The sequence below is a fragment of the Drosophila hydei genome, unplaced genomic scaffold (assembly GCF_003285905.1).
Source record: "Drosophila hydei strain 15085-1641.00,03,60 unplaced genomic scaffold, DhydRS2 tig00008135-arrow-pilon, whole genome shotgun sequence".
In the NCBI taxonomy this organism is placed as follows: Eukaryota; Metazoa; Arthropoda; class Insecta; order Diptera; family Drosophilidae; genus Drosophila; species Drosophila hydei.
This window is the reverse complement of record NW_022045844.1, coordinates 1,379,803-1,391,990: the sequence shown is the minus strand read 5'-3', so window position 1 is coordinate 1,391,990 and position 12,188 is coordinate 1,379,803. Positions and strand designations below refer to the sequence as shown.

The 12,188-nt window shown below is 42.2% G+C and overlaps 2 protein-coding genes across 2 annotated transcripts; both read left to right on the top strand.

Annotated features, from left to right (window-relative positions):
* Window positions 1-5,347: 5,347 nt before the first annotated feature.
* On the top strand, window positions 5,348-7,029 carry LOC111601064 (zinc carboxypeptidase). Its single transcript, XM_023317487.2, has 5 exons — window positions 5,348-5,538; window positions 5,592-6,107; window positions 6,295-6,388; window positions 6,448-6,744; window positions 6,802-7,029. Exons 1-5 carry the CDS (start codon window positions 5,389-5,391, stop codon window positions 6,993-6,995), a joined length of 1,251 nt encoding a protein of 416 aa, XP_023173255.2. The 5' UTR covers window positions 5,348-5,388; the 3' UTR covers window positions 6,996-7,029.
* A 2,824-nt stretch (window positions 7,030-9,853) lies between these two features.
* LOC111601087 (zinc carboxypeptidase-like) lies at window positions 9,854-11,576 on the top strand. The gene is made up of 5 exons (XM_023317514.2): window positions 9,854-10,091; window positions 10,145-10,660; window positions 10,843-10,936; window positions 11,009-11,305; window positions 11,360-11,576. Exons 1-5 carry the CDS (start codon window positions 9,942-9,944, stop codon window positions 11,551-11,553), a joined length of 1,251 nt encoding a protein of 416 aa, XP_023173282.2. The 5' UTR covers window positions 9,854-9,941; the 3' UTR covers window positions 11,554-11,576.
* Window positions 11,577-12,188: the final 612 nt, after the last annotated feature.

Here is a 12,188-nt window from a genome sequence, read left to right as displayed (position 1 = left end):
TAGTTAAAGATAAATATCGCAGCGGGTTGGCAGAGCAGCTTTAAGGCCAAAGCAGCCGACGGACAACGCCTACATCAGTCTAAAAGCAAGCCAACATCTGCAGGGGTTTTGCCAAACAACACAGCAAAAAAACAAAAGCCAAAAGAATTGACTACAAAGCAGCTCCGCCTTTTTCGCATTAGTTGGAGAATATAAAAAAAATTCACAAACCCCAAAAAAAGGGTTCTGTACGGCAAATGTTAGACTAAAGCCTGCAAAATGTTGCCAAAATATTTAAAGTCATTTTGATAAAAATAAATGAAAATATGTTTGATGTACTAAGTACCTTAACAATTCTTAGTTAATTTATACTTGTATTAAATTTTTAATATATTTTTAAGCAATATTTCCTTAAAGCTTTATGTTTCTATATATATTTATATATTTTATTCTATTTATTTTTCTTTACATTGGCAACTGCGCATGAAAAGTTTGCATAAGAGCTCCTCCCATTTTGAACGCGCGAATGGCAAAGCGCACACTACTCACACACACAGAGACAGTTGAAAGCTGCCCTTACACACACACACACACACATCCATGTAGACCGAGTAGGAGCTCTCTCACATACGGCAGCTGGCGCAGCTTCGACTATTTTCGTAGCATACTTTTAGGTGGTGGCTGCATCTTCGTACCCTAGCGGGAGTGTCGCTCTTTATATACCCGGCGCTGTCGCCGTTTATACATACGAGCTATGTATATTTATTTACCCCGACTGCCACTGCAGCGGCACGCCCCCAGGCACCCCTAGTCGACCGCCCATCGCCCACCTGCCCCACGCGTAAATTTCAATTTGTCTGCAGCTTGGAAATTGCTTTTTTGTGCATTTTGTCAAATGAATTTTCCACGTCTCTCACAGGACTTATTTGGAATTTGTTTGCAGCATCTCTTTCGTTGATTTATACGCATTATGTTTACTTTTTTCTCTCGTTTTTCATTTTTTTGTCATCTTCGTTTACTGCGCTGCTGAAATTCTTATCTCGTCGTCAACTAATTTTGTGATTGCACGCTGCGAGCCAGCGAGCTAAAAGACAGAAACGCTCTGAATTTAAATTGGATTTTTGCGCACATTAGAATGCATTTTACATGGTGTTAGTTATGAATGCGAATATGAGAAAATAACGCCTTAAGGACTGCCTTAAAGTGGGCCACCAAAGAGCCAGACCCGGGCTGAACTACACTAAATGTTTACGTTTCCTGAGCGTTAGCAAACATTTAGCAATGTTTCCACAATTCGCAAATAATCGCCGGCATGCCAAGAGTGAATGGAGCCGTAAAACAAGGCTCTGCCCGGGTCAACTGACGTGACGACTGCCCACAAAATGTACAAATAACAAAATAAAAGCAAAATAAATGAGAAAAGCTGAAAAAAAAACAATGTAACGAAATACTCGTTACGTGGCCATAACACAGAACATGGCTAATTCTTGCATGACAATTTCACATTCATAACCCTTTTGTCCACGCTGTCCGCTTTTGGCTGGCTGCCAGTCTTCCGACCCATAATTATGCTCTCTATGTAGACCTCAGCGTCGGTAGGGCATTGCGACCTGATCAGGGCGTTTGCTACGGCAATAATTTAGAATTTATCTATCTGTCTTTCGTTCCCTCTGTAGCTCTATTCTCTATGTCTCGCCTCCTTATCTCGCTCTATCTCTCTCTCATATCTCTCCCTTGTCTCTCATTCTCTCTCTTTCAAACCCTCTGATTCCCTGTTTACCTTTTCACTCCCTCTCTCTTTATCTCTCTCCTTCTATACATAGCTCTCGCTCTCTCTTTCCCTCTCTCTCTCCATTCTCTCTTTCTCTCTCTCGCCTTTTCTCTGTCATTCACTCACTCTGTGATCACTGAATGTTGTAGTCAAAAATTCCATTAAATTTGCTTCACTCTGATCTCCAATTCACACGGCACCTGCAAGTCGAGCATACCCCACTAAAATATTCCTAGACTTTTTTTTTATATATTTGCTGCTCGGCTTTTTTGTAAGCCGCGATTTGCGATTGTACATTTCAAGCGTTCTGTTAATTGTTAATTTTTATGGTCTGGCAACTGCGGCAACAACAACAACAAACAGCGACAACAATCAGATGAGACCGCAGACAACGAGAAGCAGTGAAAATGAAGAAATTAAAGTGCCGCAGAAACGCAAAGGCAGGCGAGCAGCAACTAGAAGTTGCGGCGCCTATAAAAACAATTTAGTCAGGCAATAAAATGCCGAAAGTAGCTTCAAAATTGAATTTCAAAGATGCGTGCAACGTTTTATTGATAGCCAGATAGAGATACTTAAGCACATATATAGTAGCTATGTGTGTGGGGGTGTGGGTGTGGGAATTGGGTTCTTTAGCGATTGCCTGCCAACACCCACAGCAGCACGAAACATCAAAGCCCAAACCAGTCAGCGAGACCATTAAAGGCGATTCCTTTTTTATATTTATTTTGATACTCTGATGCTCTGATACTCTGCAACCCTTTCACGCACTTACGCAGCCAAAGCAAACACTGTGAGAAGGTGGGGGTGAGTATTTCAATTTTAAAGTAAATATTTGCCTCCAGGGTGCTTTTGATATTTATTACCTTTTAGGGCTGGGCATCGATGGCACTGGCCAGTAGTGGACATTAGCCAAAAGTAAAACCAAAAGCAATTTGAGGCCATAAATTTGGGACTTTCGAGTGGTGCAAATGTGCTGGTTTCAGCGACTGTCAATTGGCTACTTTGCAGCGAATGCAAACAAATTACAATTATGCTAGACTCCAACTCCGTGAGCATAATAGTCGACAATCCCCAAGAATAGACAGCTGACAAATGATGCCAGAGCTGGGCGACATTAAGCGATTAACTCGTTGAAAGCCGGCCAGGAGGAGCGGCAGGTGGAACTTAACATATTGTTAACGTGGGCAAGCGAATGTCTTAAGGGGATTTCGATGTCCTTGCCTGATGCTGCGCTCGCTGCCTCTTTGGACCGTCCAATGACATGCAAATATATGCAGATCTGCGCTTTTGTCATGTCAACGCAGGCAAATCGAGAGGTAACCCAAAAATTGTTCTAACCAACTTAACTTGTCGATTTTTTCTCCCAGCATTCTTTCTGTATAAATTGTACTCCTTTTTGGAGATATGCTTAAATCTGCGCGCATGTTTTGTGTGGCAAATAAAAAATGCAAAATAAATGCGTAAATCTCTAACTGAAAGAAAGGTCGGAGCACAGCGAGCACAGCAGCTTGGTAAATGTGTCTGCAAACTTTTTGCAGGTGCCATGTCTTTTGTGTGTCTGGCCGATTTCAGATTTCAGTTTCAATGCAGACGAGCACAGCCACAACAACAACATTGTTGGCAACAACAAGCAGAGACAGTTCATCAACTTGACTTGTGATTTCCGGTTTTTTTTGCATTCGTTTTTTGTGCCTCGTTACTTACTTTAAAAGCGGATTAGGCGAAGACAACGCCCACGGTGGCATGGGGCTGGCAAAGGCTTAACGTACATGTCTGATAGTTGACTTGGGTATGCAAAGCCTCTAAAGCAACGAACTGACTGCAAATGCTAAGGCGGTGGCAAGCAAGCAAGCCAAGTGAGAAGTGCATAGAGAGGCGAATGAAAAATGAAATAAGTAGAAATTAATGACAGCTACGGCATGAACATAAGAAATGTTAGCTATAAAAGTAAAATAACTTTAATATTATCAGATCTATTTTATTTATATTTCAACATATATTTTTATATATTAAAATATATGAAGAAAGAGTTTCAAATGCAAATGCTGTATTAGAAAAAATTAATTGATGATAGAGTCATGACTTGACTATGATAAAAGAGTCATCAAAATGTTTAGGAATACAATATTAAATAATTCCAACATCAATAATATAAATAATATCAAAATTAAAAAGATTAAAATTATGTTAAAGAAATATATTAAAAGATATTGGAGCTAGGCTTTAAAAGAATGAAAGAAACGTAAGTGAGAAGCGAATAGAGGGGCCTAAATGAATTGTACTGCATTAATAATGAATGAAGAAGGAAATAAATATATTTAGACATTATTTATTTAGTATGAAAATAAGATAAAAAATATTTAGGAAATCAAATAAATAATATATAATAATAATATATAAACACTTTATTTCTATACAAATTTTAAGCTCAAAGTTCTAGCCTATGTTCATATCTTATTAAAAATATATACTTAAGTTAGTTAACGTCTCATATAAGTCTGCTGGGAACAATGTTAATACATACTTTGATCCATATACATGAGGTAAATTCCTCGCTTGTTCCTTTTGCAATTGAAAAATTCTGGCAAAAAAACCGTCTTATATGCCAGGTTCGACAGCTGGCGCAGCTTGTTTGGAATTCTCACATCGAGAAGCATGTTTAGAAGAGGCCACCGACGCCCAGCCAGTGGCGAGAGGCAAGGTGTGTGCCACACGGCCCACCACTCTGGGCGTGGAGTTGGCATATGCGTGGCACGACGGTGCAGCAAAAACAAATTTCGAGCGTAGAAAAAATAAAGCGAAAATGTTTTAACGCTTCGTCGCGTAATGACAACAAACAAATCGCTTCATTTAACAAATAATAGCTGCCAGCAGCGACGCCAAAGAACAAACAACAGCAACAACAACAACAATAACAACAACAGACAGTAAAAACAATTTACGGCACAAAGAATTTTCAACTGAAAAAATAATCGCTTATTGAACACGTCGTCGACGCTGAAATAAACAAAAGCAGCGCACGGCCCAGATGCCACGCCCTCGAGCGAGTGGCACTTGTGGCAGACGGCGTGTGAGCCTTGAGATCACACGAGCGTGCATATTTGGCAATTAAAGGTGGATGCCAGCGATGGGCAACCAACAGGTGAGCATTAATTATGCCACGCCCATAGCACCCGTCGCGGGGCGGGTGGGCGTGGGCCACGCATGAGCATTTTGCTGCAACTAGAATGAGAATGGAACATGTAGCTGCCACAGCCAGAACATGGCCCTAATTAACAACAAGGCGGCTTACAATAGCCAAACTGTAATTATCAAGATAATAACCACAATTCGTTTATGAGGAATGGCCGCAGAGCACGCAGTACACACACACACCCCATACAAACTGCCAGAATGCAGCTAGTAGGAATACCTGTGCCAAGAGGTGAGACTGAAGCTTAAGCAATTATCCAATTGTTATGCAAGATAACATTTTGCCAAGCACAAGACTCATTGCTAAGGGGTAAAATATGCCAATGCACTAAATACACCTTTGGCTACCTATACGTCTGCACGCAGCGATAACGAGCGCTAATCAGCAAGCCATAGACTTTGGCTGAAGCCCAGACAGTCTACAACTGGTCGTTCGTTCGTAAGGTATGCATCTAAAATTTGTGCTGCTATTGGGCTGCCTTAGCCTGGCTAAAACCAGTGAACAGGTGCGCTATGACAACTACAAGCTGTACACAGTCCAAATCAATGATGTCAAAGACCAGCAACTGCTCAGTGACAATGAGAAAGTTCTGCAGGTAAGTCAAGAAATATCTATTTATATTTCTCTATAGCCAGTTCTTTGAAACAGCTAGATACATGGCACGACGCACGTCAACCGGGCGAGTTCTCGGACATTATGTTGCCGCCGCAGTACCAGGAGGCGTTCGAGGCTCTGCTCAACAGCCACAACTTGAATTACAGCATCAAGATCGATAACGTGCAGCGCTTGTTCGATGAACAGCGTCCAAGACAACGACTGAGCTCGATGGAGTGGACACAGTATCACACCCTGGACGAGATCTACGCCTGGCTAGATCTGATTGAAGCGCGCTATCCTCACGTAGTCACACCCTTCAATATTGGTGACTCCTATGAGGGTCGTCCGATACGTGGCATCAAGATCTCCTACAAGCCGGGCAACAGCGCCGTCTTCATCGAGTCCAATATTCACGCTCGTGAGTGGATCACCTCGGCTACCATCACGTACTTCATTGATGAGCTGCTCGTGCCGCGGAATCCGGCTGTAAGAGATATAGCACAGAATGTGGACTGGTACATTATACCTGTGCTAAATGTGGACGGCTTTGTGTATTCGCATGATGTGGTAAGCCCTAATAAATAAATTGGTAGCGCTGCAATACATTTCAGATTAGATTGTATCCAATGAACAAAGCTGCCGACAAGATTACGAGCTGCTTTTCAACCTTATCAATCTTATCGGCACCCAAACAACTTTCAATTCTCATGGAGAGACTATTTATATTTGATTATCTTTATAATGTTTGTAATAGGAACGTCTTTGGCGCAAATCGCGTTTGCCTTCCGATCCTACAAACAAATGCATAGGAACCGATTTGAATCGCAACTTTGACTATCGCTGGATGCGTAAGTATTTATATATATAGCTAATATATCTTTTTTTATACATTTATATTATATTTCAGAGATCGGTGCTTCTGCTGACCCTTGCGAGCAAACTTATGCCGGTCCCTATGCGGAGTCCGATCCGGAAATTAGTCAACTGACGAGTTACATTAACAACTCCATACCCGCGGGTATCATTAAGATCTACATTTCCCTGCACTCCTATGGCCAGTATGTGCTCTCACCTTGGGGTCACACTGCAGAGGAGTTTCCCGAGCACTATCCACAGATGATGGCTGTGGCTAAGGGATTTGCTGATGGTATAATCAGGCGTAATGGCACGGTGTTTACTTATGGCTCCAGTGCAACGACTCTATGTAAGAGCAATCTATCTATATAAAACTGGAAGCATTATTTACCTTTGAATATTGTAGATGAAGTGTCTGGTTCGGGCAAGGAGTGGGCTTATGCTGTGAAGAACATAATCATACCGTATACCATAGAGATGCCCGATAAAGGCAAACTCGGGTTTGTCTTGCCTCCCGAGGATATCATACCTGTGGCACGTGAACTCACGGAGGGATTTGTGGGCATGATACAGGCTGCTCGACAAATCGATATACTGTGAAAATAAACAATTAAAATACTTAAGTTTATTTTACTCAGCTCATACTTGATATATCGCCTTTCTCTGCAATTTTCCTAAAGTTAAATTTATTTAATTTCGGTAATTTATCAAACGATTTTGAACAAAAAACGAAGTAGAAAAACCTCTTTAGTGGCTAAGAATGGTAAAAATACCTGGGACATATTTCAAACTTATGACCAAAAACCTTGACATGCTGCTTCCTTTACATTTCATAACTGCGGCTCACCTCACATGTGAAAAGCTGTCCGAAAAATATTTAAACAAGCAAATTGAACTTGAGGTAAACATGCAACTTCCTTCCTCGCGGTGCTAGCTTCGCTTATCCTTGGTCCTTGGACACTTTTCGCATGGCATGCAAAGTCGCCATTTGTGGAGCTTGGACATTTTAAGGCTAATTAAATCCACAACATGTGGCTACGAAAAAAAGCAAAGAAAACGGAGGCGCATGCTAAACACTTTCCGGCATTGACATTTCTTTCAGTCTGTTGCAAATATTGCGCATACGCCACGTCCACCGGCCGAAGTCACATAGCAGTCCAGATTTATGTAACGTCAATGTTTCTTGCCACAATTAACAAAAGCACTGCGGAAAAAAAGCACGCCAGGAAGCGGCTGTCCGCGATATTTATGACATTTTAAGGACTGGCATCCGGCTAACAGCGCGAGCCGCTGTCTTAAAGCTGCCCCCAAAGCGTCCTCGCCGAGCTCGCTGCAATTAAATATGCGGCGCTGGCTTATCGCACGCGCAACCACAAGTTTTTCTTTGGTTAAAAGTTTTACAAAATTTCCACGCCCCACGCGCCAAGGTGTTGAAAGTTGTTCAACGCAACTTTTCGCCACAGGCCTGCCTCCTCCGCGCCCCAAGACACGGACGGCTTTAATCCGGCTTGCTAGCTTTATTGCGCGCTGATAAGAAATTAATGTGCATGAATTTATTGGTGCGAGTCGCTGCCTGCTGGCAATTAGCGCGCTAATCAAATAAGCCACAGCTAATTGTTGTTAGAGCTTGCCCCAGCTCGCAGTAGAATGCCGCCCCAGCCAACTCCCAAGCACTTCACGTAGACCATTACCACAGCCGTCTCTAGTATAAAGAACAACTGAATGCAGTAGACGAAGACAATCTTAGCCAGCACTCGACCAAAGTTCTGAGTTGCCCGAACGTCCTCGGACATCAGCTGGCAACGCATGTTGCTTAAACTTATCCCAAACACATAGATGCAGTACATTATGTAGGGTATCATAATAATCCAGCTGTAGTTATTATATTTTTCAGCCTTCTTCGGTTTGCTGCCCCGCACGGCCAGCGCGACAGGCAGGGTATAGAGACTTGCCCTCAGCACAGCTGGCCACAAATTTTCGATATGCACTGCCAAGAAATTGCATCTTACTACTGTACAAATTCGCAGCTGCGGCTCCATAAGGATGCACCAGCAGCCAATCACCATAAATAGATAGGGGAGAATCAACTCCATTTTATTTTATTTATATTACAATATAGCTTCGATGAGTGAATATTTGATATTCATAACAAGTTTTCAGTATTTTACAGAATAGCGATTCAAGTTGTTGACTGCTAACGCGCGGCCAACTATGGGTTGCTAAGTAATCGATAAGTTATCGATTGGCTGGGATATCAAATCAGGCATACAGCTCTACTGTGGACATTTTTTATGATGATTATCAACGTAACATTAAAGCTAAATGTTAACTAAGAAGTCTTATGAATTTAAGACTGATCGATATAATATCGATGAAAGTTTACCTTGAAAAGATAAGAAAAGATAAGAAGATTACCTTGAAAGATGAAAGCTTGAAAGTATACTCTATAAACTTTATAAACTTCAAAGTTTATAACGAATAACTATCGATATGGGCACATGTAACACCGATAACGTTCTATCGATAAATGATAAAATGCATAAAAAGCTAGACAAAATCAATATTAGCTTATGAAAATTGCCAGCCAAAATTATTGTATTCATAAATAGTCGATAAATTACTGATTAAGTAGACTTAAAATAGTCGATAATATTTTTATCAACTGTTGAGTTTTCGTATTGATTATCAGTTGCTAATATCTGAAACGCACAGAAATTAAACTTAAATCAATGTTGACTGATAAAGCTTTATGTTTTTATGAGCCATTTATTAACATTTTGGCACACGCGCTTTGATATAAATTAATATTAGATTAAAATTTGGTAACTACTAAATTCTAGTTGCTATCCAAACTGGTTTTTTTAGGCAACATAAGTATGGGCTGTTACCCCAGCTTCTGCCCACCTTAGAAGTTTCTATTGGCCCAGTGGCACCATCTAAAAGCCTCACACTCCACGCAGAGTCGTTAATAAAACACACGTTGGCACACCTCATGCGGTGACAACGACAAGAGAAACTACAACCCTCAGCTTTCTCTGTGTCTAAGACCCGCGCAAAATATGACCAAGAGCCGAAAGTCCTTTAAGCACTCGCCACAGGACAGCGCCGAGGCATAAAAAGGCCTAAACAGAATTTCGCACTAATGCCAGCGACAAGTCAAGCTGAAGGCTGAAGGCTGAAATCTCCACCAGCGAGCACAGAAATTTATGTGCTCCGGGGCGGTGCCTTCATTATGCAGTGACCTACAATGAAATGGGCTGCCGTTGCACAAAATTTATGTGCAAAGTTGAGAGACAGCCTAAGTACCACGGGGCTTGGCCAGACAACTTCAAGTTCTTTGCTCTATGCTGACAAAGCAGCCAGCTAACCAGCTAAAAGAATCAAAGTGTCCAAATGCTTTTCTTCTGATAAAAAGTAAAATAAAAACTAAATTGCCTCGGATTCAATGAACCATAAAATAAAATCAGCGATAAAATCGACAAATCAACAAGCGTAGGCGATGGCTGAGACAAAGACAGTCCATCGCAAGTGGTTCGATCGAGAGGTATGCATCTGAAATTTGTTCTGCTATTGGCCTGTCTTAGCCAGGCTAAAACCAGCGAACAGGTGCGCTATGACAACTACAAGCTGTACACAGTCCAAATCAATGATGTCAAAGACCAGCAACTGCTCAGTGACAATGAGAAAGTTCTGAAGGTAAGTCAAGAAAAATGTATTCCTATTTCCCTATAGCCTTTTCTCTGAAACAGCTCAATAGTTGGAGCGCCGCGCGTCGTATTGGCGATTCATCGGACATTATGTTGCCGCCCCAAAGCCAGGAGGCATTTGAGGCTCTACTCAACAGCCACAACTTGAATTACAGCATCAAGATCGATAACGTACAGCGGCTGATCGATGAACAGCGTCCCAAACAACGACTGAGCTCGATGGAGTGGACTCAGTATCACACCCTGGACGAGATCTACGCCTGGCTAGATCTGATTGAGGCGCGCTATCCTCACGTAGTCACACCCTTCACCATTGGTGACTCCTATGAGGGTCGTCCGATACGTGGCATCAAGATCTCCTACAAACCGGGCAACAGCGCCGTCTTTATCGAATCGAATATTCACGGCAATGAATGGATCACCTCTGCTACCATCACGTACTTCATTGATGAGCTGCTCGTGCCGCGGAATCCGGCTGTGAGAGATATAGCACATAATGTGGACTGGTACATTATACCCGTGCTTAATGTGGATGGGTTTTCCTACTCACATGAAGTGGTAAGTGTCAAAAAAAATCCCCAATTAGGGGGCCATGCTGTAAGTATAAAGATAAGATATTATCTTCTAGATTACAGAGCTGCCAAAAACATTAATTGGCTTCATTAATCATTTGATATTCTTTGGAATTTTGAATAGCCATAAAATCAATGACACTTAATTATTACTCATAATTTATTTAGGAGCGTTTGTGGCGCAAATCGCGATTCAACTCGGATCCTACAGGAGAATGCGTTGGAACTGATTTGAATCGCAATTTTAACTATCGCTGGATGGGTAAGTGAAAGAATATAGAAAACCTTTTCCTTTAAAAGTAATCCATGAAATCAATAAAATTTCCCTTTTCAGAGGCTGGCGCATCGGCTGATCCTTGCGAGCAAACTTATGCCGGTCCCTATCCGGAGTCTGATCCGGAGATTAGGCAACTGACGAGCTATATTAACAACTCCATACCCGAGGGTACCATTAAGATCTATATTTCCCTGCATTCGTATAGTCAGCTTCTGCTCTCGCCTTGGGGTCATACTGCATTGGAGTTTCCCGAGCACTATCCACAGATGATGGGCGTGGCTAAAGGTTTTGCCGATGCAGTGGTCAGGCGTTATGGCACCGAATATAACTATGGATCCAGTGCTACAACTCTATGTAAGATCTATATATTCGATATATTTCGGTATTAACTGTGCTTAAATATTGCAGATGAAGTTTCTGGCTCGGGCAAGGACTGGGCCTATGGTGTGAAGAACATAACCATACCCTTTACTTTAGAGCTACGCGATAGGGGCGAGTACGGATTCTTGCTGCCGCCCGAGTATATATTACCTGTGGCCCGTGAGACCACGGAGGGATTCGTGGGCCTGATACAGGCTGCCCGTGGAATTAATGTCTTGTGAGCAGCTTAGCACTCAATAAAGAAACCCCCGTCGAAAAAAAAAGAAACAAACAGGCACAAACAGCCCCCATTGTTGGCTCCCCAACGCAGACGGCGCCACTGTGCTGAGAGCTTTTGCTCCGCCCCAAAAACGAGCAGCACGCCGAAGCTTCCAATCAGCGACGACGCTGCGGCCAAACAGAAACGAATCGTGCCGAGCTCTGGCATTGTGATAAGGCAGAAGAAGCAGAAGCGAACAGCTAACGGTTGTCGCTTGCATTTTCTTTGCCTGCTTTTTTTTTGCGTTTTCCACACAGGCTGCTGTGGGTTTTCTTCTTTTTCATTTTTTTCATTCTGCTTTCGTTTGCTTTTCAAGTGTGAAAGGCGCCGTTGGCCGCCAAGTCTCCGCCTATTTTCAACGCGCGCGCAGCATCCTGCTGGGCTGGATGCCAACTCATCATGCATGCGACGAGCATACACATAACTGTATATATGTGTGTGTATGTGTGTGTGGGACTCCTACTCGTATGCGCGTTAGCAAACAAAAATAAACGCAGCGAATGAGAAGCGACCAACGAAATTCTTTAGTTCAGTTCAACATGGCGTCTATCCAGGCTTATGTGCCAGCAGATATATATACTATATATATAAAGATAT

Excerpts from the sequence above, each read along its gene's own strand:
- LOC111601064 (XM_023317487.2), top strand. The coding sequence starts at position 5,389 with ATGCATCTAAAATTTGTGCTGCTATTGGGCTGCCTTAGCCTGGCTAAA. Across the intron at positions 5,539-5,591 it reads ACAATGAGAAAGTTCTGCAG|CTAGATACATGGCACGACGC; the intron begins GTAAGTCAAGAA and ends TCTTTGAAACAG. Across the intron at positions 6,389-6,447 it reads CTTTGACTATCGCTGGATGC|AGATCGGTGCTTCTGCTGAC; the intron begins GTAAGTATTTAT and ends ATTATATTTCAG.
- LOC111601087 (XM_023317514.2), top strand. The coding sequence starts at position 9,942 with ATGCATCTGAAATTTGTTCTGCTATTGGCCTGTCTTAGCCAGGCTAAA. Across the intron at positions 10,661-10,842 it reads TTTCCTACTCACATGAAGTG|GAGCGTTTGTGGCGCAAATC; the intron begins GTAAGTGTCAAA and ends TAATTTATTTAG. Across the intron at positions 10,937-11,008 it reads TTTTAACTATCGCTGGATGG|AGGCTGGCGCATCGGCTGAT; the intron begins GTAAGTGAAAGA and ends TTCCCTTTTCAG.